Genomic DNA, 27,741 nt, shown 5'->3' on the forward strand with positions numbered 1-27,741 from the left:
CCACCTGCACCCCCACATCTGACCTCCACACTGCACTACTGTCACCTGCTCCCTGCACCCCCCACATCTGACCTCCACACTGCACTACTGTCACCTGCTCCCTGCACCCCCCACATCTGACCTCCACACTGCACTACTGTCACCTGCTCCCTGCACCCCCCACACCTGACCTCCCCACTGCACTACTGCCACCTGCTCCCTGCAGCCCTCCACACCTGACCTCCCCACTGCACTACTGCCACCTGCACCCCCCACACCTGACCTCCCCACTGCACTACTGCCACCTGCACCCCCCACACCTGACCTCCCCACTGCACTACTGCCACCTGCACCCCCCACACCTGACCTCCTCGCTGCACTACTGTCAGGACTACTACCCCTGTTATCTCCCGCTCCTCGCACTCGGCGCTGCGCCTTCAGAGCTGCCACTGTCCCGGAGCCCGGGGCTCCTGTTCTGCAAGTGAAGCTGCTGTGGCGGAGCGCTGCTGGTGTAGAGGGGCTGGGTGGCGGTGAGGAGCCCCTCTGCCAGCACCAGGTCGCATTTTCAGCGCACATCCCCCCTTGCTCCGGTGCAGTTTCCCTGGCTGTGACGTCACGGCCGGTGTCCCGCTAATCACCCCCAGCCCCTGTACCCGGCAGTGTGTGACATGCGGGTCCTGTGCCCGCCCCTTCTCCCTGGCACAGCCCTCCCCTCCCCGCCGGCCGCCGGCCTCCCATTGGCCAAGGCAAAATCATTTAATGGCAGGCGGCGTGCGGGGTATGGCTGCTGTTCGCTGCCTCTAGTGTCTCACGCCGCCGGCTGCTGCATCCTAGAGAGACTGGAGCTCTGATCCCGGTGCCCCGGTGTGTGAGGACTGTACTGTGGAGCTGCCCGTGCCCCCCTGCTGTGCCCTGCACCTGCCGATGCTTCATGCACACCCCGGACAGTGGCGGAGTGAGTAGAGAGTCAGAGGAGCCGCACCGTCCTCCGCCTTCCACCTGTTGGGTGACCTCTGCCGCCGCGGCCACGCTCGCTGGGAGCAGAAAGTTTTGCCAGAGTTGTTTCTCCGCCCCGAACTGATGCTCCGGTCCTGTGCCTGCTCAGCAGCACAGTAGACGCCCGTCCGAGGAGCAGAGAGGTGCCGCCGTGTGCCAGTCCTGTGGCGAGACCCCCAGACAGCAGTGTGAATGTACAGCATGATGATGGAGACGGACTTGCACTCCCCCGGGGTTCAGCCCCCCAATAACACGGGGCAGGCCGGGGGAGGAGGGGGGAACAAGGCCAGCCAGGACCGGGTGAAGCGGCCCATGAACGCCTTCATGGTGTGGTCCCGGGGGCAGAGGAGAAAGATGGCGCAGGAGAACCCCAAGATGCACAACTCGGAGATCAGTAAGCGGCTGGGGGCCGAGTGGAAAGTCATGTCCGAGGCGGAGAAGAGACCCTTCATCGACGAGGCCAAGCGGCTGCGAGCGCTGCACATGAAGGAGCACCCGGATTACAAGTACCGGCCCCGGCGCAAGACCAAGACCCTGCTGAAGAAGGACAAGTACTCCCTGGCCGGGGGGCTGCTGCACGCCGCCGGCGGGGGGCACATGGGGGTCGGTCTGAGCCCCGGCGGCGGCACCGGCGGAGGCACGGTAGGAGGTGGCGGCACAGGTGGCGTGGTGGTGCAGCGCCTGGAGAGCCCGGGCTCCGGGGCATCCTCAGGGGCCGGAGGATACGCGCACATGAACGGATGGGCTAATGGGGCTTACCCGGGCTCGGTGGCCGCCGCCGCGGCTGCTGCCATGATGCAAGAGGCGCAGCTCGCCTACAGCCAGCAGCAGCAGCACCCTGGCAGCGGGGGGCACCACCCGCACCACCCTCACCATCCGCACCACCACCCGCACCACCACCCGCACCACAACCCGGCTCCTCACCCGCCGCCTCCCCCGCAGCCCATGCACCGCTATGACATGAGCGCCCTGCAGTACAGCCTGCTGCCCGGGGCCCAGAGCTACATGAGCGCCTCTCCCTCCAGCTACGGGGCGCTCAGCTACTCGTCCAGCCAGCAGCAGCACCCAGGCTCCCCCTCCTCCGCGGTGTCCTCCGCCTCCCTCAGTGCCCTGGGCTCCCTGGTGAAGTCGGAGCCCAGCGTCAGCCCCCCTGTGACCGGCGGAGGGTCGCACGGCCGGCCGCCCTGCCCCGGGGACCTGCGGGAGATGATCAGCATGTACTTACCCAGCGGGGGGGAGGCCGGAGACCCGGCGGCGGCGGCGGCAGCGGCGGCGGCGGCGGCGGCAGCGGCAAACAGCAGACTGCATAGCTTACCCCAGCACTACCAGGGGGCTGCCAGCACGGGGGTGAACGGCACCGTGCCCCTCACACACATCTGACCGGACAGAGACTGCGGGGCAGAGGGACTGGCACTACCGAGGACCACCTGGCATCACAGCGCACCTGCACCCTCCATGGGATCACTGCCCACACTTCACACTTGTTTCTTTTTGTACAGAAATGTTTTCATGTTTTGTTTATTGTAAATAATAATAATATTGGAGACTGAAGGAAATGATATTTCTGGCCAATGTAGCCCCTTTCTCTGACAGATGAGGGCTCCGGAGGGTTCTGTACAGTATTTATCAGTTCTGTAGCATAGTAGCGGATACTTTTTTATTTAGTTTTTTTATTATTATTATTATTATTATTTTGTGTTTATTTTTCGTTTCTTCGATTCTGATCCTGTATGTGACGCTGATTATTTATGGCTCTAGAGTTTCTTCCATTTTATTATTCGTTTCTTCCTTTTTTTTGTAAGTGTTTCAATTTTTTTTTCTTTTTATGATTTCTTGTACATTCCTGGTGAAATCTTTTTTTTTTTTTTTTTTTTTACTCTAGCCGGTGAGGATTCCTATGGTGTACATAGTTTATTAAACGTCTTCTCTGCTTTAAAAAGAAAAAAAAAAAACAACCTAAAGTCATCGGAAAGATGAGGTGAATTTTAAGCAAAATAAATTTTCAATTGAAAAAGAACCAGATGTTTTTTTTTTTCTGGATGTGGTCATTGGAATGATTGATTCGAATTGATCAGGGTCACAAATGAAAATGTACAAATGACATATTTTTTGTCCTATGTTTTGATGATGAATTAAAATCGATGTATCCTTATATAAAAAATGCTCCACTCCATATTCCTCAATAACGATGATATAATATTTAATGATCATCTTGTCACGAGAATCCAGTTCCTGATCTTATTAAGGAGATTCCTTTAGTTGCAGGAGAAAAGTTTCCCACTGTTGCATGGGTCTCTGATTAGAAGCTGGGATCTGTGGTGTAATGATTTTTTTTATTTTATTCTGTGGACTATTGGAGGGAAGTTTTTGTTTCTCTTGATGAATAGATCAGGGCAGGTAGTTTGGGTGTAATTGTGTATAAAGCTGAAGGAATCTGCTGCACAGTTCTGCTCTCTTTTAGTATTAGACATGGCTTTTCTACAGACAGATTGTCCTAAAACATTTCCTTCTAGAAGCCTCAATCATGTTCTCCCTTACAGTGCGGGAAATGTGCTTAGTGCCCACGAAACCGCCCGGTCTGCATTCAGCCCACTGGAATTACCGCACTCATCACTGACCCTTTTGTGTCTTGTTGGCTCTTCTTTTTTGTGCTTCGTTAAACCCATTGCAACATCATTTTCATTAACACTTCTATTAATTTAAGGTTGTCACACTTAAGCTCAATTGTAGCTGAACTTTTACATGTTCACAGGATATAACCTTTCTACTTGCAGATGTATGCCTAGGTGCAGGCTAACAAATTGTATTGCATGATTTATATATATATATATATATATATATATATATATATATACTGCTCAAAGAAATAAAGGGAACACAAACAACCTGTTGCAAATGGAATGGTGTTCCCATTATTTTTTTGAGCTATCTATATATATATAGCTCAATATACACTATATATATAGTGTATGTATGTGTGTGTATATATATATATATATATACTCTCGCTTTTCCTCTTTATATATGTACATGTAGTCATATACTCTGCACATATTTATATTATATATTGAGATACTTGATTTCCTTGTGATACAGATTGAATACACTGTAGATTGTATGTATTCGATCCAATTGTGTATTAGATTAAAATAACTTGATTTCTTTCTATTAATGTTATTATACAGACTGTATTCACTGCAGATTGTATGTACTATATATATATATAAATATTGTAGCCACAATCTGCAATGAATACAGTCTGTATAATAACATTAATAAGAAAGAGATGAAGTATTTTAATCTAATCCTCAGTTGGTGCCCCAGCAGTTTTGTCTGTGATCTGAATTTCTGCTGAGAATCTCTAGGCTATCAGATGTGAAGGGAAGGTGATTCGTGCCCGGTATAAATCAGCCATCATTCTTATGTCAGGCATTTCCATGTATTGCTGGAATGCAGAATAATTACCCCAATTGCATGGAGGGGAATGAGTGTTCTACTGAGACATTTCCTGTGACAAAGATGACAGTCAGTGCTGAGTGTGGAGGGCACAGCTAGAATCTTGGGCCTCCCTGAAATAACAGCCACCATGGATGCGGAGCAGCTGCCTTTGGGATAGTCTGCAGTGTATGGTTATTTACAAGCAGGAGCCCAGTCCACAATGTATATATATATGTATATAATATACACATATATATAGGTTAATAGCCATGCTAATGCTATGCTCATGCACTGCTCTTTGACCACTTGGGGGTTATAGTTTGCCTTGCTTATAAGAAAGAGCTTAGTTTCTGATTTCTTTGGCTTCTTAATGTTCTTTATCATACAATCAGAAGTAATTTTTCTTTACTGGTATTTACTTTCTATAGGAAGAAGTTTGTGACTCTTATTTAGACACAGGGAGAAAGGATTTGGTTACTTGTAGATCTCACATTGTGGCAGAGTCCTCAGGCTGGTGACACAGGTTGTGCAGCCCAGTGTCTATGCAATGTGTCAGCAGAGATTAAGATGAATAGGAGTGGGCATGGGGCACAGTGTTTTGTATTTTCACAGAGTGGGACTAATGCACACAAGTCCTGACCCCGGGGTCATCTGAGAGTCAAGCTCTTTTACCATCACCTAGTGGCAAAGAAAGAACTCCGAGAACATTGTCAACAAGTGAATCCTCATTTCCCTGAACCCAGAAACGATGTGATTCCAATGCTATGGAAACCTTAAACTTCCCATATAATACAATGCTGTATACAGTTCCTGGATAGGAGGTGTACTGTGTGTATTCTGTCACAGTGTGTATGGAAAGCTTCTAGAACATGCCTGATGTCAGACCCATGAAGGGGGAGAACAGGGGGACATGGAATTCCATTAGTAACTAGTTATGTTAAGGCATCTAGTATATTATACTGTATTGATGATAATGATGATGGTAATTATTTGGATATCATTTCCGAATAATGATGACAATAAAAGAGTAGATTTTACCCTGGTGATTCAAAGCTTAAAACATTAATCTGATCATCATTTTATATTAATTAGGCTGAACTTTTTGCATTCTATTCTACAGTGATCCAGATTAGCAGATATATAGCTACAAATAAGACTGGAATAGAGTTCCTTTAAAGAGTTAATGCCCCCTCCAGGGTAAGTAGCTGCAGGCAGGGCATGTGCTTGGCTGGAGGACAGACAGAGGGGTCTCAGATACCCCTGGTAAGCATGAAATTGCTCAATGTTCCCAGCAGAAAGGCATGAGCTGCTGCTAAGCTTCCCCCCAGGGGCACACGGTTATAGCTGGGATTTAATGGAGCGAGCAGGGTAAATGCTGCTCCCAATGGACAATGCGGATTAAAGCTGCCAGTTAAATTGGATCAAACTATGTAAATGAGGAGATGTGAGCATTATGAGGCAGAGGACACGCTGGAGGAATAGATAGCCTTTACTAGGAGTATCAGGCAGGGCTGATCATGGCACACAAGTGTCACACTGATAATGGGAGAATAACTGGAGGTCTTCGGTTTATGGATCAATTACTCCTGGAACAGAAATCTGTAAGGAGTATCCACCACCATAGTTATGATCAGAGATTAGATCTAGCCTAAAGACTCTGCTTCCCCTGGCACCGAGGGCACACAGAACTGCCACACAACTATCTAGTTATGTCACTGCAGAACCTTCTAGAATGGCACTGTTATGCAATAAAATAACCTGTATGACTCCATCGGTGAAGCAGGGCAGCAGGCTGCATCAAAGCTCACTACATGGGGATTATCTTTACAGTGAAGGGGCATTGTGATTCTCATCTATTCTAATACATTATTTCATGTTGGTCTAGTAAGAGCCATGTCCTGACACTGTATACAGGATACGATGAAAACATATACATTGGTAAAAAAAATGTCAGAGGATAGGTAGTCACTACCTGCTGATTGTTCTCATAGAAGACATTTGCTGATTTGCTGTCACCCCAAAAAAATCACTTGATCACCTTCACCGACTTGCAGTTTATTTCTGTGTGTCTATATGTGGCCACTTGCAATGTTTCCTTTTGTTCCATTGAATATGTCAGACCTTATAGTATAAAACTGCTCTGGATTAAATTGCCTAGATCAAGGGAACATAGCGCTGCTTGGCGATTCTGCAGTGCCTAGCGCTAGCAGTACCTGCTTCTACTTCTCTATTAATAAATAATATAAACCCCCATTATTATGAAGTTTTACCTCCTCAGATTTACCATCCTTTACATCTGCTGACAAATGAGAAGGAATATTATATGCATCTAAGAACAAAACAGCTTCAGAGGATTTTCTTTTGAGATTTGTAATCATTTAGGTGCATTTTGTTCCATCGTCCTTCAGAAAAGGCTGCCTTTATACCTTTACAACATATAGTATGTAGAAGGCAACGTAGGCAAGTATAATTTAACTGTGACTTTTTTTTTCAAACCAATTTTATGAATACGTTTTATGTAGAGAGGATATATATTCCATTTTTCAAGCTAATGTGTATGACATTCCCAAATATATTATTGGAAGAATTAAATGCATTAAGTAAAATGTACATATTTTCTTTTTCAATTATATAAATTTAAGATAAATGAAATAATGGGAATTATCTTGGAAATATATCACCTACAGAGGCTCTTATTAGGTCTCTCCCTATCTCTCTTTTCCATAGCCTTTGTGTTATTTTAATGAGTTTATGGGTCAGTCAGAAAAGCTTAAAATCACATTTTTTTTTAACATGCTAGAAGAATATATGCTTCAAAAGGATTGTAGACTATAGAGGTTTACCTGCAGCTGCAAAGTGAAACTATCTATCTATCTATCTATCTATCTATCTATCTATCTAATAACAGTTCTATGAAATTATTAACTTAGTTTCTTTTAGTATCTTTCTTTTTGTTCTGGTCTTGATATGAAGGTATATGTATGTATAAATGCACAATTTTTGTGACGTAGGATAGCTCAAAAGTAAAAATGACTACTTTTTTTACTAGAGCAATATCTTTGTAGCAGAAAAAAAGAAAAAACTTATTTCATATTGTGAAAACAAGTTGATTATATCATGGAATTTTGGAAATATGACTCCTCTGCATTGTATTCATTTCTTAATTCCAATCATATTACAGCATCTGTTCACATTCTTATTTCCAGTACATTCTCTAACAGTTAGACACAGTCATTTATTTAGCCAAGAAGCAATTCACCTGACAGTACATAGATCAGATCAGTATGTATCTAAAAACACTTTGTAAATGTTTTTTTCTTGTACTATTACAAAAGTGGTATTTTCCAAAAGGTCTGTTATCTCTTGCTTTCACTTTCACATCCAGAGTTGGAAAGTGTTTCCAATTTTATGCAAACTGATTGTGGCAAACTATATCCAATACATTCTATATAATTTCTTGTGAACGTTTGGGAACACACCAAGTCTTATTCCATTGGCCTTTTGCAATCTTTTTCTGGTATCTTTTCAACATTGTCTGACAATGATTTGTAACAAATATGGCTGGGTCCTTCCCATACCAATATCTGTTCTAAAGTGTCGTAAAACGATTTAAATATTCCTAAATCATCCAGTTTAATTCCTCCTAATTTAATTTTCTAATTTATCACATACTGTAACAATTATATATACTACACACATTTTTCATAATTATTTTATGGTCCTTGTCTAAACTCCTGTGCATCCTCCCTGTTTCAATATAAATGTACTCCTTCCATAAAGCAAAACTTTTCCTCAAACAGGAATAAATGGTAATTTTCTTTTAGTATTCATGCTTATCTACATTTCACCCAAAACTGAAGAAGCAATAAAAAGCCTAATCCTCTGTGCCCAATTTACCAGCTTTCAAGACTTACACCAAATCAATGCTGTTTTACACCGCAGATGAAACCTTTGAGCATGCCAAGTATAATATTACAAACCAATTTATGGTTGACTTGGCAATATTCTGAAAAACATTTTTACATTTTACTCCTAAATACATCTGTCCTGGTTTTCCATAATTCTAAATGAATCATTTTTGAGTTTCTAACAATATAAAACAGAAGTAAAAGTAATACATTCAAGGCAACATGCAAGATTATAGGAAAATAGGACTATTCCCAATATTCCATATTAATCATAAATACAACATATAAGTCCAGGATTAGTCCAATAAGGAATAGGAACATGTTTCCCAGTTAGTTATCGTTCACATATGTATATTTTTCCAGAGTAGGACAAAAATGTTATAATATATAATAGTTGTAGTTTTATTATTATTTAAGCTCGCAGGATGTTTTTCGAAGCGGCATAAAAAAATATTGCATGCATCATTTCTCAGTCTGATTAATAACGCAGTAGATAAAGTGCAACATTTTTGGATCAGTTGTTTTTGGCTTAGGCAAAAAGAACTGATATTTGTAAATACACCCTATACAGACAGATCCGAGAACTTACAAAATATTTCCTTTTTTTAATATTACGTAGCAGATATTTCCATGCATATCTTAAAAAATAATAACATTTTATCTCTGAGCTATGACATTCTTTCTTAATTTCCTTGCTATCTGCATTCTTTATACCTAAAGATCTATATTGTAACCTATGAAAGAAAAATATTATTAGTTTCTCTTGCTTTTATACAACCAACACATTCCACAGTGCTTTACAGACACTGGCATCACTCACAGTACCGAGAAGATGCTAACAATCAAAACTCCTCATCCTTATGTCTTTGGAATGTGGGAGGAATGCAGAATACCTAGAGGAAATCCACAAAAACAAGGGGAGAACATACAAACTCCACACAGAAGTTGCTCTTGATCAGATTTGATCTCAGGACCCCAGCGCTGCATGGCAATAGCGCTGAAAAATGGGCGCTGTGCTACCCATACCTTTACCTACATTAACTGAGAGCTTATATAAGGCACCTGAGGTTCCTTAAAAAAAAACTATTACCGCATGATTACAACTTTTTGAGGCCTTCAATATAAAAAAAATCCACATAATAGATGCAATACATATTTCTGATTGAATATTCTAGATTGTATATTCACGCTATTAGTAATATACATGTTTTCATTTCTTTTGTGCAGCTTTAGCATTAAACATTTAACTACTTGTATGGCTTTTGTCATATTTAACATACGATGGACAATCTGACTCTAGTAATAGGTTATCATTGACATTTTTCCGTAATACAATATTTGTGGCTTTTGCAATTATATGCAGCATAGAATAAATGTAGAAACATTGGAAATGTTCCACCTGGCAGAACCTATTTGGATCTCAGCTTAAATGACCTTTTAAGAGAAATGTATCATTAGAAAGTGACCTATTGTTTAATTCATATATGGTGCTGTGTAAAAGTTTTAAATAGGTGAAGAAAAAGTGCTGAACAATGGAACTATTTTATTTTTGTCAATTAACAAAATGAAAAGTAAATGAACAAAAGAGAAATCTAAATCAATTCATTATTTGATGTGGGCACTCATTGCCTTCAAAACAACATCAATTCTTCACGGTACAGTTGCATATAGTTTTTGAAGGAGTTTGGCAGGGAAGTTGTTCTAAACATCTTAGAGAACTAACCACAGATCTTATGTGGATCTAGACGTGCAAAACCTTCTGTCTTTTCATGTAATTCCAGATGGATTTTATGATGTGGAGATAAGGGCTCTGTAATGGCCACATCATCATTTCCATGACTCATTTTTCTTCTTTAAACTGAAGCTAGTTCTTAATGACATTGGCAGGATGTTTGGGGTCATTGTCCTGCTGCAGAATAAATTTGAAGCCAATCAGACATCTCACTGATTGTATTGTATGATGGATAAGTATCTCCCTATATTTCTCAGCATTGAGGAGACATTAAAGGGAACCTGTCACCAGCAAAAATGCTATTAACCTGCAGATATGGGGTTAGTCTGCAGATTAACAGCGTTACTAACCTGCCCGGTGCCTGCACATAGTCGAACATGCAAGGAGAAAATTAACTTTATTCTCCCTGGAAGTATTCGGTTTCAGTCACGGGCTGGTGCTGGCGTTGGTTCAGTCACCGCTCGGCGGCTGTAATCGCACCCCCGACTCTGACTGACATTCCCTCTGCATTGTGGCTGGGCCAGGGCTGCGGTTACAAGGGTGCGGTTGTGCTCTCAGAGCGGTGACTGAACCAGCACCGCCCCGTGACTGAAACCGAATACTGCCGGGGAGAATAAAGTTAATTTTCTCCCTGCAAGTTTGACTATGTGCAGGTGCCGGGCAGGTTAGTAACGCTATTAATCTGAAGATTAACCCCTCATCTGCAGGTTAATAGTGTTTTTGCTGGTGACAGGTTCCCTTTAATCCCAACCAAATCTACAAATCCAGTTGTTGAAATGCAATGAATTACCACCCTACTTCATTGTTGCCTGCAGACATTATTGTACCGCTCTCCAGTCCTTCGGCAAAGAATCTGTTTGCTGTTACAGCCAAATGTTTCAAACTTTGACTTATCAGTTCCAAGCACCTGCTGCCGTTTTTTCAGTAGCCCAGTTCCTATGTTTTCAAGCTTAGTTGAGTCACATGGACTTCTTCCCATGTCAAAGTTATGGCTTTTAAATGGCACTTCTCCATGAAGATCACTTCTGGCCAGACTTTTCTGTATTTTCTGTATAGTACTGTATAATCCAGAGAAAAAGTCACCACAGCTCACCACAGATTGCCTAGTTTCATCCTCCGTATAAGATAGTCCAACTAAATTCCAGAAAATTGTTTAATAAAAAGGACTTAGATTTTTTTTATAGACCGTGCATACAGTGAATTAAAGCATGTTACAAAAATAGATAAGCAAAAAAATACCTCTGGGCTGACATAATTATGATCATGCGGTCCTTGCTTATAGCGCAACAGAAAACACGAATTTAGGCTGATGTGTTTCTGACTGACTATAGTAAGGACTATAGAGTCAAAAACACCTCATCCCAGAGTTGATTTCTCTCCTATCTATTTTTGCAACATATTTTTAATGTAAGATATGTATATTCTATAAATAAAGTTGTAAGACATTGAACTTTTCCACTTTTACTGTCTTTTGGTTCTCTGAAATTTGTTGCAATCAGTTCTCAGCTAATGGCACTTCTGGACATCTTTCGATTGAAAAGGGAAGTAAATACGATGAGCCTTTCATCGGCTGCACAATAATTCTTTGGCCAAACACTTTGTCTTTTGTCCTTAACTTTGCCCATTTCTTGGTGCTCCTTCAGAAGAGTTTGATTTCTCTCAGTGGCAGAAACAAAATATTTATCTTGTAGTTATGATACCTTTTAATAGATTACAAAAATTAAATAAGTAATGTTACATAGCAAGCTTTCGGGACTGCTTAGATCTCTTCATCAGGCATGATATAACAAAGTACAGGATGTGAAGAAGCAAATATAAAAACACAAAAAGAGAAGAGACACAGTACCAAAACTGTCCTGCTTCAAAAGAGCTTGAACAGCACATCCTAAAACCCCAGCCTGCTTTGAAATATTTTCCTGGGAGAGGCCTGATTGATGCAGTATGACTACTTACTGTCTTGTTGCTGCACTTAGTCTTGGCATGGAGTATGACTTATGACAGGAAACTGTCTTCAAGAACTTCACCTTTGTAGTAGAGTATGGATGTTCCTCATACTGTTTTAAGCCTCCAATACAGCTGTTTCTGTTTCAGTTAATGATTATGTTTCAACCCATATATGAAAATATATATAACTTGTAATCAGTTATACCTTTTGGTATAAATGGTTACAATAGATGAGTGATCCCAAACTTAAAACTTTGTGGTTTGTACCGGACAGTTAGCATCCGGTGCTAAACTCTGAACACGGTCTTCTCCCGGAAGACCAGCTTAATGTTTATCCTTTTGGGGAAAGTCCAGGGATGAGAGAGAGAATTTTTTAGCTCAAATGTTTGGGTCCCCATTGTTTTCAATGGGGTTCTGCTTCTGGTTCAAGTTCGGGTACAGTTCTGGCACCCGAACTGAACTTTGGAATAAAGTTCAGATGGAGTATCAGAACATGAGGTTCCACGGGTCTACATAATCTCTGGCTATCTGTAAGTGCACCCAAAAATCTGATGGTTTTTTGAAGACTAAAGGTCACTCCAAATGTTGATCTGATTTTGTAGATTTCACTTGTGTTCATTCATGTTGCATTTTGTTAATTGATAAAAATAAGCAATTAACATTTTGAGAGCTGTAGAGTTTAGTCCTGAATGCTATTAGCAGCTATTTTTACTGCCGTTTTTTATACAAAATACAATCTTTTTTTTAGAGAAATCCCCTTTCTCATATAAACTAGGACTCCACAACAACTTTTGATTATACAGCAGTCATAAATAATTTTCTCTATAGGTAAAAGCTTGTCGATGACCCAGCAACATATAAATATTCTTTCAGCTGCTGTGCTGCTACCTACTATCTTACCAAACAAAATGCCATCATGTCACACTATCCTCAAAGAGAAATCATAATTTTTTTTCTCCAAAATAAATCGTATACATGGAAATAAGAAATCGTGTAATATTTCTTAGAAGGCAAAAACAGTGGCTTGTAGTGATGAGCGAGTATACTCATTAATCGAGATTTTCCGAGCATGCTCGTTTGATCTCCGAGTATTTGGATGCGCTGGGAAATTAAGTTTCTGTCGCAGTAGCTGCATGATTTGTGGCTGCTAGACAGCCTGAATACATGTGGGAATTGCCTGTTTGTTAGGCAATTCCCACATGTATTCAGGCTGTCTAGCAGTCGCAAATCATGCAACTACGGTGACAGAAACTAAAACATCCAAATATTCGGAGATCACCGAGCATGCTTGGGAAATCTCGAGTAACAAGTATACTCACTCATCACTAGTGGCTTGCAAAAGTATTCACCTCCTTGGCCTTTTACCTATTTTGTTACCTTACAGCCTGTGTTTAAATATTTTTGTAATCCGATTTGTGTGTGATGCATCAGCACTAAAAAGTCTAAGTTGGTGAAATGAAGTGAGAAAAATATAGGCATAAATTAAATTGATGGGATCAAATAACTAAATATTGGCATGTGCCTTTTGTGGTAAAGCCCCTAAAAAATTCTGGTTCAAGCAAAGTACCTTCATAAGTCACATGCTTAGTGAAAGGAAGCCCACTTGTGCGCAATCTAAGTGTCACATGGTCTGTCAGTATATACGTACCTTTTCTGAAAGGCCACAGAGGCCGCAACATCATTAAGCAAGAGGCACCACTAACTAAACAACACAATGAAGACCAAAGAGATCTCCAAACAATTCAAGGATAAAGTTGTTGAGAAGTACAAGGCAGAGTTGAAGCACCATCAAATCCATTATCATCAAACCTGCCAAGAGAGGGCCCTCCACCAAAACTCTTAGCCTGGGCAAGAACAGCATTAATCAGAGGCAGCACAAAGTTGAAATGTAACATGAAGGAGCTGCAGAGTTCTCAAACAGACACTGGAGTATCAGTACATCTGAGCACAATAAGCCATACACTCCATATAGGTGGCTTTTTTGGAAGAGTGGGCAAAAAAAAGCTTTTACTTGCACACAAAAATTGTAAGGCTCGTTTTGAGGTGGTAACGTGTGTCTTCCTTCCCATCATTCGCGGAGCGAGTCGGTCTGCCTCGGCACGGGGAGGAGCATCATGCTGGGCTGGACATCGATTCATCAAGGGTCTCCATTATTATACATAAATACTCCCTGCCCTTTTATTTAACCACGCTTCTTGATGAAGCCAAGCTGGTGAAACGCGCGTTGAGGCTCCTGCATGCCCACCTGCACTTCCACACTTTGACTACAATATGTCTCAAGGCAATGTTTTTTCACATAATCCCTACATCCCTACATCTAAATAACTTTTTGCCTTAGGGCATCTACGTCTGTATTCTGATATCCAGCCAGTAACTACATGCACATACAGCACTTTATTTATACGTTCTGTCCCAGCGAAACATCAGGCTATTACGCCTGAATATGTTTCCCAGATTATTAATCAGGCTCATTGGCTTACTGGAAAACTAATCTCTTTTTGCATCCTGCATATATTGGCTTAATTCTTTATACATGTGCGGTTGTTGCTAAGGGACACATGTTTCTCTCTTTGATGCGTTATAATCATTTGTCATATCTCCTTGCACCAGTTTATTTTAGCTGTTGCTATTTTCTCACCTAATTACCAATTTTTATCTGTTATTTATGTGTAATAAAATTTATATTCATTTGCATAAAACCCCTTTCTCTTGATGGATTTTGCTATATATTATCATCTAGAATTTATTGGTTATTATGCTAGGATTACTGACCTAGAGATCCTAATCTTAGTCAGTTTTCGATGCTTTGGTCTAGGGGTGTATCCCACATGGCCGTGCGGACAATTATATAGGTCATATAAGGCTCTTTTTGAGTTTGCCAAAATGCCTGGAGGAAAGAGGAAAGTGCCGAGGTTAGATGAACTTTTTGGCCACCAAGGTAAATGCTTTGTCTGGCGCAAAACCAACACAGCTCAACATTCGAAGAACACCATCCCTACAGTGAAACATGGAGGTGGCACTATCATGCAGTGGGTAGTTTTTTGGTATCAGGGACAGGGAAAATGGTCGGAGTTGAGGGGAAGATGAGTGGTGCAAAATGCAGGAATGCTCTTGAGCAAAACCTGTTTCAGTCTGACAGTAATTAGAGACTGTAACAGAAGTTTACTGTCCAACAAGACAATAGCCTAAATCATACTGCTAAAGAAACACTCAGTGGCGTAAAGGGAAATGTGCAAATGTTTTGAAGTCACCTAGTGAATACACAGACCTTAATCCAATTGAAAATCTGTGGTCAGACTTGAATATTGCTGTTTACCAGAAGAAACCATCAAACTAGAAGGAACTGGAGCAGTTTTGCCTTGAGGAACTGGCAAAAATACCAGTGGCAAGATGTGGAAAGCTCATGGAGAGTTATCCAAAGGGACTTGCAGCTGTAATTGGCTGAAAAGGAGGCTCTACAAAGTACTGATCTGGGGGGGTGAATGGATATGCATACTGAAGTTTTTAGTTATTTTGTCCTATTTGTTGTTTGCTTCAAAATAAAAGAAAACCAAATGTTCACTGTTGTAGGCATGTTTTAGACATGAACTGATGCAAACCCTCAAAAAACAATGAAATTCCAGGTTGTGAGGTAGCAAAACACAAAAAAAAATGCCAAGGGGTGAATATTTTCGCAAACCACTTTGTATTTCTTATTCCTCCTGAACTGATCTTTCACAGGTAAAATCTGTTAATTAAGGGTAAAATCTAATAATAACAGTTACTGCTCATAAGATTCTACAGAGAGGATAGGGTAACGGAGGAGCTACAGGCTAGGACCTTATCTTCATTAACAACATACACTACCGTTCAAAAGTTTGGGGTCACCCAAACAATTTTGTGTTTTCCATGAAAACTCATACTTTTATTAATCAAATGAGTTTGCCAAACGAATTGAAAATCTAGTCCAGACATTGACAAGGTTAAAAAAAAGTCTTTTGTTTGAAATAATAATTTTCTCCTTCAAACTTTGCTTTCGTCAAAGAATGCTCCCTTTGCAGCAATTACAGCATTGCAGACCTTTGGCATTCTAGCAGTTAATTTGCTGAGGTAATCTGGAGAAATTTCACCCCATGCTTCCAGAACCCCCTCTCACAAGTTGGTTTGGCTTGATGGGCACTTTTTGTGTACCATATGGTCAAGCTGCTCCCACAACAGCTCAGTGGGATTGGGATGTGGTGACTGCGCTGGCCACTCCATTACAGATAGAATACCAGCTGTCTGCTTCTTCTCTAAATAGTTCTTGCATAATTTGGAGGTGTGCTTTGGGTCATTGCCCTGTTGTAGGATGAAATTGGCTCCAATCAAGCGCTGTCCACAGGGTATGACATGGCGTTGCAAAATGGAGTGATAGCCTTCCTTATTCAAAATCCCTTTTACCTTGAACAAATCTCCCACTTTACCAGCACCAAAGCAACCCTAGACCATCACATTACCTCCATCATGCTTGACAGATGGCGTCAGGCACTCTTCCAGCATCTTTTCAGTTGTTCTGCGTTTCAAAAATGTTCTTCTGTGTGTGATCCAAACACCTCAAACTTGGATTCGTCTGTCTATAACATTTTTTTCCAATCTTCCTCTGTCCAATGTCTGTGTTCTCTTGCCCATATTAATCTTTTCCTTTTATTAGCCAGTCTCAGATATGGCTTTTTCTTTGCCACACTGCCCTGAAGGCCAGCATCCTGGAGTCGCCTCTTCACTGTAGATGATGACACTGGCGTTTTGCATTTACAATTTAATGAAGCGGCCAGTTGAGGACCTGTGAGGCATTGATTTCTCAAACTACAGACTCTAATGTACTTGTCTTGTTGCTCAGTTGTGCAGCGGGGCCTCCCACTTCTCTTTCTACTCTGGTTAGAGCCTGTTTGTGCTCTCCTCTGAAGGGAGTAGTACACACTGTTGTAGGAAATCTTCAGTTTCTTGGCAATTTCTTGCATGGAATAGCCTTCATTTCTAAGAACAATAATAGACTGTCGAGTTTCACATGAAAGTTATTTTTTCTGGTCATTTCGAGAGTTTAATGGAACCAACAAATGTAATGCTCCAGATTCTCAACTGACTCAAAGGAAGGTCAGGTTTATAGCTTCTCTAATCAGCCAATCTGTTTTCAGCTGTGCTAACATACTTGCACAAGGGTTTCCAAGGGTATTCTAAAAATCCATAGCCTTCTTACACAGTTAGCAAACACAAAGTACCATAAGAACACTGGAGTGATGGTGGTTGGAAATGGGCCTCTATACACCTATGAAAAAATTGCATTACAAGCCAGACGTTTGCAGCTAGAATAGTCATTTACCACATTAACAATGTATAGAGTGTATTTCTGAATCAATTAATGTTAGCTTCATTGGAAAAAACTGCTTTTCTTTAAAAAATAAGGAAATTTCTAAGTGACCCTAAACTTTTGAACTGTAGTGTACACAGCATTATTTCGGTAAATATCAAAGGTATGTTTTTCATTTTTGAAGCCAAAGCCAGGAATTCATTGTAAATTAAAAATGTCTATAAAGAAGAGAGAGGCCCAGATTCATCAATTAGTTTTCAACAGAATTATGCCATAAAACTGTTTAAAGTGTTGCAAAATCTTTTATGCAGCTCACAGTTGTACAAAAATGTTGAGGCATTTGGTATTTTTTTGCCAATCATAATCAGTTCCATAAACATTTTGAAATGTAGTTAAAGCATATGCATGAACGAGTACTCCTTATTGGAATACTTTTTTTTTTTAGTGGCACAAGCCAGCTAAATGATACACCAAATTCCTTAAGAGACACAAAATTAAGCAAAAGTTTTACACAAAATGCAAGTCTGGATGAACTGACACTTCTTATTTTGAATTCACTGTTAGCTTTGGCTTAAAAAACTGCATAAAAACTGAGTACGGAAATATACTCTAAACTGAATCAGTAGGCAAATTACCGTTAACTGATTTAAAGGGTTAAGGTGTTTTAATTAAATTGTGTCCCAGAATTTTGGATATGCATCCTATCCTAATTCATGTTTTGTGCAATATATATTGATGCAGTGGGAAAGCTGTAAAACAATGACTCTTTTTGTATCCTTTTAGGTCCCCTTCACACGTCTGCTTAAAAAAGTACACGTGAGAATGTCTGTTTTTTGTTATCCATGTGGTTTCGACTGGCCTTCTGTGTGTACATGTGTACCATGTCTGTGTCTTCCATGTGTATCATCTGTGTGCATTCCGTGTGACACATATCAAAGTAGAATTCAGAATAGAAATTACAGATTTTCACATTTAAAGTGCCATAGAGTAAATGTTGTTATAATTAATAATAATAATAATAATAATTATTTTAGGTGAGATGTGCAAAGATATAGATGGATAGACAAATAGATAGGTATATGTGAGATATAATAGTTCCTTGCATGTGTATCTTAATGTACATGGATTAACCTAATAAATAAAGAAAGAAATAGAGATGAGCGACTTTGCATTTTTTAGGGTCGAGTTGGGTTTCATGAAACCCGACTTTCTCAAAAGTCGAGTCGAACGAAATCAGCTGACTATCAGGGAAATTCGAAGGTCCGACTTAAACACGAAACCCAATGCAAGTCAATGGGGAAGCAAAGTCGGCAGGGAGTGGAGGACAGTACACACACCTACATGCCGGACCGCTTTTTTAAAGTGCGCAAAATCTCTCTCTCTCTCTCCCCCGGATGCTGCACATGTCATCTCATTGCCCACATTGTATGTCCTTGCTCAGTGGCTGAAAAAAGTCACGTGCAAGCATTCTGGCAAATTCGACTTTGGCGCTCGTTTTCCCGACCGCATGGCCGACTTCACGCTGTGGTCAGGTTTCGGTCGGCGAAACCCGACTTTGCCATAAGTCAGCGACTTATGAATCTGGTCGACCTGTTTCGCTCAACTCTAGAAAGAAAGAAAGAAAGAAAATTATGAGGGGTTTCCCCACTTTTGGTGACCAGTAACGGTAAAACAGACATCTGTGAGATGATATTGTCAGGCTGGGAAGATCCATGGTTATTGCACCTTTCCTAGCATAAAAATATAAAAATACCAGCCCGCAGCAGCCCCAGAAGTGGAGCATCACATGAGATGCTCCAATTCTGGTGCTTCGTCTTTGCTCTTCCCGATTGCCCTGGTGCATTGGCACTCGGGGTTATGGTAGTTGGGGTTGATGTCAGCTGTCAATTGTCCAAAAACACAGCTGACATCACACTCTGGTGTCAGTAAAGGAGAGGTGTTAATCAGACACCCCATTGCTAACCGAATACTAAAAAGAAAACTACACACGTACAACACTTTATTTTAATAAACTATCCCCAACTCTTATCTGGTTCACCAATGTATGAACAAAAAAAAACCCACACTAGTCCAAAGCAGTTTGGGGAATCCGACGTAGACCACAAATGGAAACCTGAAAAACAGAAAAAGAGAAATAAAAACAAGACACTGTCGCTTATTTACCAATTTATTAACCCCTTTCCGACATCAGGTGCATATTTATGCCGATGTCGGACTCCCTTCCTTTGATGTGGGCTCCGGCGGTGAGCCCACATCTTTCCCGAGACATGTCAGCTGTTTTGAACAGCTGATATGTGCCTGCAATAGCCACAGGTGGAATCGCTATAAGCAAGTTAAATGCCGCTGTCAAATGCTGACAGCGGCATTTAAATGGCGCTTCCGGCCATCGGACCAGAAATACGCACATCGGTGATCTCTATGGTTGTCAGTGCTGGATTGCTGTGAGTGCCACCTAGTGGTCGTCGCTCATAGCAAGTCAGCAATTCTACTCTATAGAGGCGATCTGCCCATCGCGTCTATGTAGCAGAGCCGATCGGGCTACGTCAGCTTCTAGTCTCCTATGGAGACTATTGTAGTATGCCAAACGTAAAAAAATGTGTTTAAAAGTATAAAAAAATATAAAAGTTCAAATCACCCCCCTTTCACCCCATTCAAAATAAAACAGTAAAAATAAAATGAAACATACACTTATTTGGTATCGCCACGTTCAGAATCGCCCAATCTATCAATAAAAAAAGGATTAACCTGATCGCTAGACGTGGCGAGAAAAAAGTCAAAACGCCAGAATTATGTTTTTTTTATCACTGCGACATTGCATTAAAATGAAATAACGGGCGATCAAATTATCGCATCTGCACCAAAATGGTATCCTTAAAATCATCAGCCCGGCACGCAAAAAATAAGCCCTCAGCCTGCTTCAGATTATGAAAAATGGAGATGCTATGGGTCTGAGAAAATGGCGAAATTTTTTTAGCAAAGTTTTTTTTTCACCATTTAGATAAAAAAAGAACCTAGACATGTTTGATGTCTATGAACTCATAATGACCTGGAGAACCATAATAACTGGTCAGTTTTAGCATATAATGAACCTAGCAAAAAAGCCAAACAAAAAACAAGTGTGGTGCTACAGCCTATGGAGCTTCATGGACTTTAGATAACAGATTTGGGAAACTTTGTGGGAAGCGCTGGACTACGTCGGACCTGCACAGGAACATTTTCTATAATAAATTGATGAATGAGGGACAGTGTCTTGTTTTTATTTCTCTCTTTTTATGTTTTTAAGGTTTCCATTTGCAGAACATGTTCAATTCCCTGGACTACTTTGGACCTGCTTGGGTTTGTTTTTAATAAATTGGTGAACCAGGGAAATAATTGTGCAGCTTTTTTAAATACATTTTTTGTGTGTTTTTTTTATTTTTAGTACTGGGTTTGTAATTGGGGTGTCTGATAGACACCTCTTCATTACTAATACCAGGACTTGATGCCAGCTGTGCTCTTGGACAATTAAAACAGCTGACATCAACCCCCATTACTCTGATTGCCAACACACCAATACTGTCAGGAAGAGCCAGATTTGGCTCATCTAATGTGATGCGCCACTTCTGGAGTGGCTGCTGGCTGGTATTTTTAGGCTGGAAAGGGCCCAATAACTATGGACCTTCCCAGCCTGATAATATCAGCTCTCAGCTGTCTGCTTTACCTTTGTTGGTTACCAAAAATGGGGGGACCCACGTAATTTTTTCAGTGTATTTATTTATTAGGTTAATCCATGTGCAGTAAGCTACACACCCAAGGCACTAGTTATATGTTTCACGGATATCTATTTATCTATGTATCTATCTGTCTATCTATCTACCGTATTTTTCAGACTATAAGATGCACTTTTTCCAAAAAAATTTGGGAGGAAAATAGGGGGTGCATCTTATAGTCTGAATGCAGGCTTACCAGGTTGTAGCGGCAGTGGTGTAGCAGCGTCCCTTCCTTTGGGAACCGGTGGCGGCAGAAGTGTGGCGATGCTGAAGCTCGGTGTCGCTGATGAGCAGTGCGGAGTGCATCATTGGTTTCCCTGTGGCCATCTTCCTGAAGCCGTGGCTGCCGGCTTGAGATCTCGGCTGGGTCTCCTGCGCTCCATTTTCCTGAGGCTGTGGGCTTCAGGATGATGGCCGCCGGAGGCTACGCATGTGCAGATTGAGATCTCAGCGATCCTCGGCTTCAGGAAAATGGCCGCAGAGAAACCAATGATGCACTCGGCTCTGCTCACCGTGGACACCGGGACGCAGCATCACCACATTTCTGCTGCTGGCATCCAGAGGAAGGGACCCTGCTCCAAGCAACGTACTCTGCTCTGCCTCACTGCCCACACCGGACCCGCAGCATCACACTGCTGGGATACCCCGGGACTGCAGTATTGCCCCACTTCTGCCATCGCCAGCTTCTTGAGGAAGGGACCATGCCTCCTGTGACCCTGCTCTATCACCACCAGCCCTCAAGAAAGATACCTTAAATTCGGACGATAAGATGGACTCCCATCTTATAAAATTTTTTTTTGCTATATTCCACCCCAAAATTTTCCATTCATCACAGCCTGACCCACAGTGAACTCTTGAGCATGGGAAAATGCCAGTTCATTTTCCCACGCTGCAGAGTTCAGCGCGGGTCAGGCCGCCCGGGAGGACAGACTCAGTGATGCTAGCGCTTGTCTATGAAGCAAGCGCTGGCATCATCTCAGTCATTCAGCAGTAGGTTACACCCAGAATGGTTGCATTAGCACCACTCCTGGCTGTAAACTGTATATGGCCCAGATATGGATTATGGCGTGGGACAGACTGCCAGACAAGTATGATATATTATTATTGTTTTTTTTTTAAATTTCTTACAGGAAAACGAGGGCGTCGCTTGGATTAGCTGTAAAATAAAGATGGCAAAGTATGTTTATTGTTTTATTTTATCAAAAGATTGTATTCTGGCTGTGTGTATTTATTTAACCCTTTCACTACTATAGGATTAGTAATGGATAGATGTCTTATTGACACCTCTTCATTACTAAGCGGGTTTATTGTCATCTTACAATACAAAGGTGACATTAACCCCCTATTGCCCCATATGTCACTGCTACAGGGCAGTGGGAAGAGTGAGGCTAAATGCTGGAATTGGCGCTTCTTACAGATGCACCTTTTCTGGGGTGGCCTGGGGCAGAGGTTTTTATCCGGGGGGGCGGGCAATAATCATGGTCCCTTTCTAGGCTAATAATATCTCCCCTCAGTCACTGGCTTTCTCTCTCTGGTGCAGTAAATTGCGCGGGAGCCCACGCCATTTTTTTCCGTGAAAACATTCTTTTATTAATTACATACAGGTCCCAAATTTTACACACACATACTACTAACAGTATTAGTCACTGACATCTATAAATCTAACTATTCTGCATGGACTTACTGTATGTAATCCATGTCTCCTATCCTGTCGGCTTCTGCAATGATTTTACAGAAGCCGACAAATGAACTAACGGCTATTCTGCTATCTATCTTTCTGTGCAATATAAATACATATATATACAGTATATGTGTGTCACTGACATATATATATATATATTTATTTATATATATACACCTATTCTATGTGTATATATGCATTATATCTATTGTTTTCTAACCTCTCAGTGTGATTTTACTGTATAGATGCGTATGAATTGCTGGCTTTTCAACGGACACCGGTGCATAAAAATCGCACAGCATTCGCATGGTGCGAGTGCTGTGTGATTTTTATCGCACCCATTGACTTCCATTGCGGGATGGGATCCGATTTTTGCTGACCATCGCAGCATGCTGCAATTTTTTTCAAGCCCTATCATGATCCAATCTGACCAGGAAAAAAAACGCAGATGAAGACACCATCATAGATTAACATTGGTCCGAATTCAATCCAATTTTAATCGGATTGAATTTGTCTGATTTCATCACAAGTGAGCATGAGCCCTTAGGCCATGTTCCCACATGAGAAAATGCTGTATTTTTTTCATCAACTACAACAACATGCACAAAATCTACCTGCTCTAAGTATTGCATTTCTTTATTTTTTTCTCCTTTTTTATGTATTTTTAGAGCAGATTTGATACATTGTTTTTTTAAATGTGCTTTCAACAGCAGAAACGCTGGGATTCTGTTCTTAAAAATGCAATTGAATCTTAATGCATGCATTTTTTAAGATTGACTATTCTGTGGGGAAAAATCGCACCAAAAAATGCACAGTTCAACAATGCCTTTTAGAGTGAGTATGAGTTTTCATGAAATTCCATCCATTTTGATTGACCTTTTATAACATAACATATTTTCTACACAAAAAAAGCATCTCATTACAGTATCAGTATTATAAAGGGGATTGTGGAAAATCTCACACACATTGTGGAGAAAATCCACTGTGTAAATCTGCAGCCTATCAATTTATGCTGTGAATTTTTACAGCAGATTTAACCTTTGCAACACAGAGGATGAAAGTGTGTAAAGTCAACAGCATTTCTACAACCATCTCTACAAAAAATCCTATTTGGTGCAGATTCTTCTTTGTCCGATGGATCATTGAGATGACTCAAACAGCTGGTCTATTCTTCAGACAACTTTAGGATTTCTAGGAGGAAGGGGAGTAATTAGTTTGATTATATTGTGAATGAACCTGTAAACTTTTTTCTTATATTTTTATCTAAAACTTGCTGAAAAGGCTGCACAGAATTGCTAAACTCTTGCATGAGCATGTGCATTGTGGTATATGGACCATAGACTTTCTTCTGAGCCTTTACACTGTTGTGTGCACGCTCAGAACTCAATCAGAAACTGAGCAACTCTACAGACTTTTCAATGATCTAGGAGGTGATAAGAGCCAAAGCTCCAATGATCTACGGCACATATAAAGGGATCCAATATATATGCTGTATATATACACTACCGTTCAAAAGTTAAGGGTCACTTCAAAATTTCCTTATTTTTGAAAGAAAAGCAATGAAGCTAACATTAAATGATTCAGAAATACACACTATACATTGCTTATGTGGTAAATAACAACGTAGTAACATAGTAACATAGTTTTGAAGGCTGAAGGAAGACCTTATGTCCATCTAGTTCAACCTATTTTTAGTGCAGCTGTTCTGCATTGTTGATCCTGGGGAAGGCAAAAAAACCCACAGAGTAGCCAATTTTCTCCTTAGCGAAAAAAAATTCCTTCCCCTAAGCTGGGTCAACCATCTACCTATAATATTCTGTTATTCGTAACCTTCTATACTGTTACTCACAAGAAAAGCATCCATTCCTTTCTTAAATTCATTCAGTGAGTTGGCCATCACCACTTCCTCAGTAAGAGAATTCCAGAGCCTCACTGCTCTTACCGTGAAGAACCCTCTTCTATGCTGGTGCAGAAATTGTCTTTCCTCCAAACGAAGAGAATGCCCCCTTGTTCTTGTCACAGTCCTTGGTACAAACAGTTCATTGGAGAGATCTCGGTATTGTCCTCTGATATACTTGTGCATATATATATATTAAGTCTCCCCTAAGTCTTCTCTTTTTTAGAGTAAATAGACCTAATTTTGATAACCTTTCTGGGTATTCTAGTGAACCAACTCCATTTATCATTTTAGTAGCCCGCCTTTGAACCCTATTTGAACCCTATTCTATTTGAACCCTATTCTAGCTTAAAAAGTCTGGTTTGTAATGCAATATCTTCATTGGTGTATAGAGGCCCATTTCCAACAACCATCACTCCAGTGTTCTTATGGTACTTTGTGTTTGCTAACTGTGTAAGAAGGCTAATGGATGGTTAGAATACCCTTGAAAACCCTTGTTCAAATATGTTAGCACAGCCGAAAACAATTTGGCTGATTAGAGGAGCTATAAACCTGACCTTCCTTTGAGCTAGTTGAGAATCTGGAGCATTACATTTGTTGGTTCCATTAAGCTCTCAAAATGGCCAGAGAAAAATGACTTTCATGTGAAACTTGACAGTCTATTCTTGTTCTTAGAAATGAAGGCTATTCCATGAGAGAAATTGCCAAGAAACTGAAGATTTGCTACAATGGTGTGTCCTTCTCCCTTCGGAGGACAGCACAAACAGGCTCTAACCCGAGTAGAAAGAGAAGTGGGAGGCCCCGCTGCACAACTGAGCAACAAGACAAGTACATTAAAGTCTGTAGTTTGAGAAATCAATGCCTCACAGGTCCTCAACTGGCCGCTTCATTAAATCGTAAATGCAAAACGCCAGTGTCAACGTCTATAGTGAAGAGGCGACTCTGGGATGTTGGCCTTCAGGGCAGTGTGGCAAAGAAAAAGCCATATCTGTGACAGGCTAATAAAAGGAAAAGATTAATATGGGCAAAAGAACACATACATTGGACAGAGGAAGATTGGAAAAAAAATGCAATGGACAGACAAATCCAAGTTTGAGGTGTTTGAATCATACAGAAGAACATTTTTGAGACTCAGAACAACTGAAAAGATGCTGGAAGAGTGCCTGATGCCATCTGTCAAGCATGGTGGAGGTAATGTGATGGTTTGGGGTTGCTTTGGTGCTGGTAAAGCAGGAGATTTGTACAAGGTAAAAGGGATTTTGAATAAGGAAGGCTATCACTCCATTTTGCAATGCCATGCCATACCCTGTGGACAGCGCTTGATTGGAGCCAATTTCATCCTACAACAGGACAATGACCCAAAGCACATCTCCAAATTATGCAAAAACTATTTAGGGAAGAAGCAGGCAGCTGGCATTCTATCTGTAATGGAGTGGCTAGTGCAGTCACCAGATCTCAACCCCATTGAGCTGTTGTGGGAGCAGCTTGACCGTATGGTGCGCAAAAAGTGCCCATCAAGTCAAACCAACTTGTGGGAGGGGCTTCTGGAAGCATGGGGTGAAATTTCTCCAGGTTTCCTCAGCAAATTAACTGCTAGAATGCCAAAGGTCTGCTATGCTGTAATTGCTGCAAAGGGAGCATTCTTTGACAAAAGCAAAGTTTGAAGGAGAAAATTATTATTTCCAATAAAAATCTTTTTTTCAAACCTTGTCAATGTCTGGACTATATTTTAAGTTAATTTGGCAACTCTTCTGATTAATTAAAGTATGAGTTTTCAAGGAAAACACAAAATTGTCTGTGTGACTCCAAACTTTTGAACGGTAGTATATATGTACAGTAATATATATAATGTTTAGTTACATATTTTAAATATTATTTGTAATTTTCTATACATGCAGGTAAGAAACAGTAGGTGATGGGCTCTTTTGTGGAAACGGAGCATGGAGGAGAGAAAATAATCGTTATAAAAAAATGGCCTGTTTTGGTAGCTGTATGGAAGGAGGTAATAATAGTTGGCATGAAAGAAAATGTAAAAAGTTACATGTCATTGAAGCTATTGCCTGCTCAGAAACAGAAAGCATATTTAGAAGGGCTCCCCAAATCCCTGCCCTCCACAATTTAACACTTATTCAGTGACATGGCACAGACATGATCACTCCCTTTTAGGTGTCAGTTACATCTGAGAATATCAAGGCCTGACTCCACTCTGCACTTATGGCTGTGTAAGGAATGTCTAAAGCCATGATATATGTGCCTTTGATTTATGCTATGTATATTTAATGTTGATTAATGTTCACCATATAATTCTCTGTATGCTTTGCTATTATCGTATTTATGTAGGGCAAGCGTAGTTCCCTAGTAAGCCCACTAGCTGGGGATATAGTTATGCTCAGAATGTAAATAGTTAATGTAGGAGGGGTTAACTGTGGTTAAGCCAGGGAGCATCTGGCATTTTAGTCAGTTGGGCGTTGTAGCCTTGATAGGGCAGGTAGCTCTGTGATGGTTGAGGACATGATCCCAGGAATTCAGAGCCTGAGGGCCACAGATGACAGCAGTGAAGAACATTGCAATACTGAACACTACACTGCAGATGGTAGTGAGACAGTTGGCAGCAGTACGGCAGCACAGTTCGCTCATTATGAGGCAGCTTGCTACGTGGGCAGATGCCCTTTTGTCTAGGGTGAAACAGACAGGGGAACTCCCAAAGATGGTGAAGCTGGACAGGCAGGATGCTGTGATGCTGACCGGGACGGGACGACCCGGGAATGTTCTGGAAGGTGACAGTGAGAAACTAGGGAAAGTGAAGAAGGCAAATTGTGTGTTACCTGATATCAATGCTGTAACTGAAGAGAATGGACTGAGAAAAATGCGCAGCCACCTGGGGAAGGCCCTGAAGGTGAGAAGAATGGAGTAACAGGATGTTGACAGAGAACTGTCATGTCTATGTGAGGGAACACCAGGGCGTGCCTGAGCCGTTTACCTCAGCCATGACTACCGCCCTTGCCGACCCTTACAGCTGCATAGGTTATGCAATGTGAAGCAGCAGATAGAGATGATCGACTCTTGAAATTCAAATTCGCAAGGTTTGGTAAAT

General features: G+C 41.2%; 1 protein-coding gene across 1 annotated transcript; it reads left to right on the forward strand.

Annotated features, from left to right (window-relative positions):
* The first annotated feature begins 334 nt into the window (after positions 1-334).
* On the forward strand, positions 335-2,992 carry SOX1 (SRY-box transcription factor 1). Its single transcript, XM_073556844.1, has one exon. The coding sequence runs from the start codon at positions 1,168-1,170 to the stop codon at positions 2,353-2,355; it is 1,188 nt and encodes a 395-aa protein (XP_073412945.1). The 5' UTR covers positions 335-1,167; the 3' UTR covers positions 2,356-2,992.
* Positions 2,993-27,741: the final 24,749 nt, after the last annotated feature.

Source organism: Dendrobates tinctorius, unplaced genomic scaffold (genome assembly GCF_039654945.1).
Source record: "Dendrobates tinctorius isolate UK_male_01 unplaced genomic scaffold, ASM3965494v1 ptg000240l, whole genome shotgun sequence".
Taxonomy (NCBI): Eukaryota; Metazoa; Chordata; class Amphibia; order Anura; family Dendrobatidae; genus Dendrobates; species Dendrobates tinctorius.

Excerpts from the sequence above, each read along its gene's own strand:
- SOX1 (XM_073556844.1), top strand. The coding sequence starts at position 1,168 with ATGTACAGCATGATGATGGAGACGGACTTGCACTCCCCCGGGGTTCAG.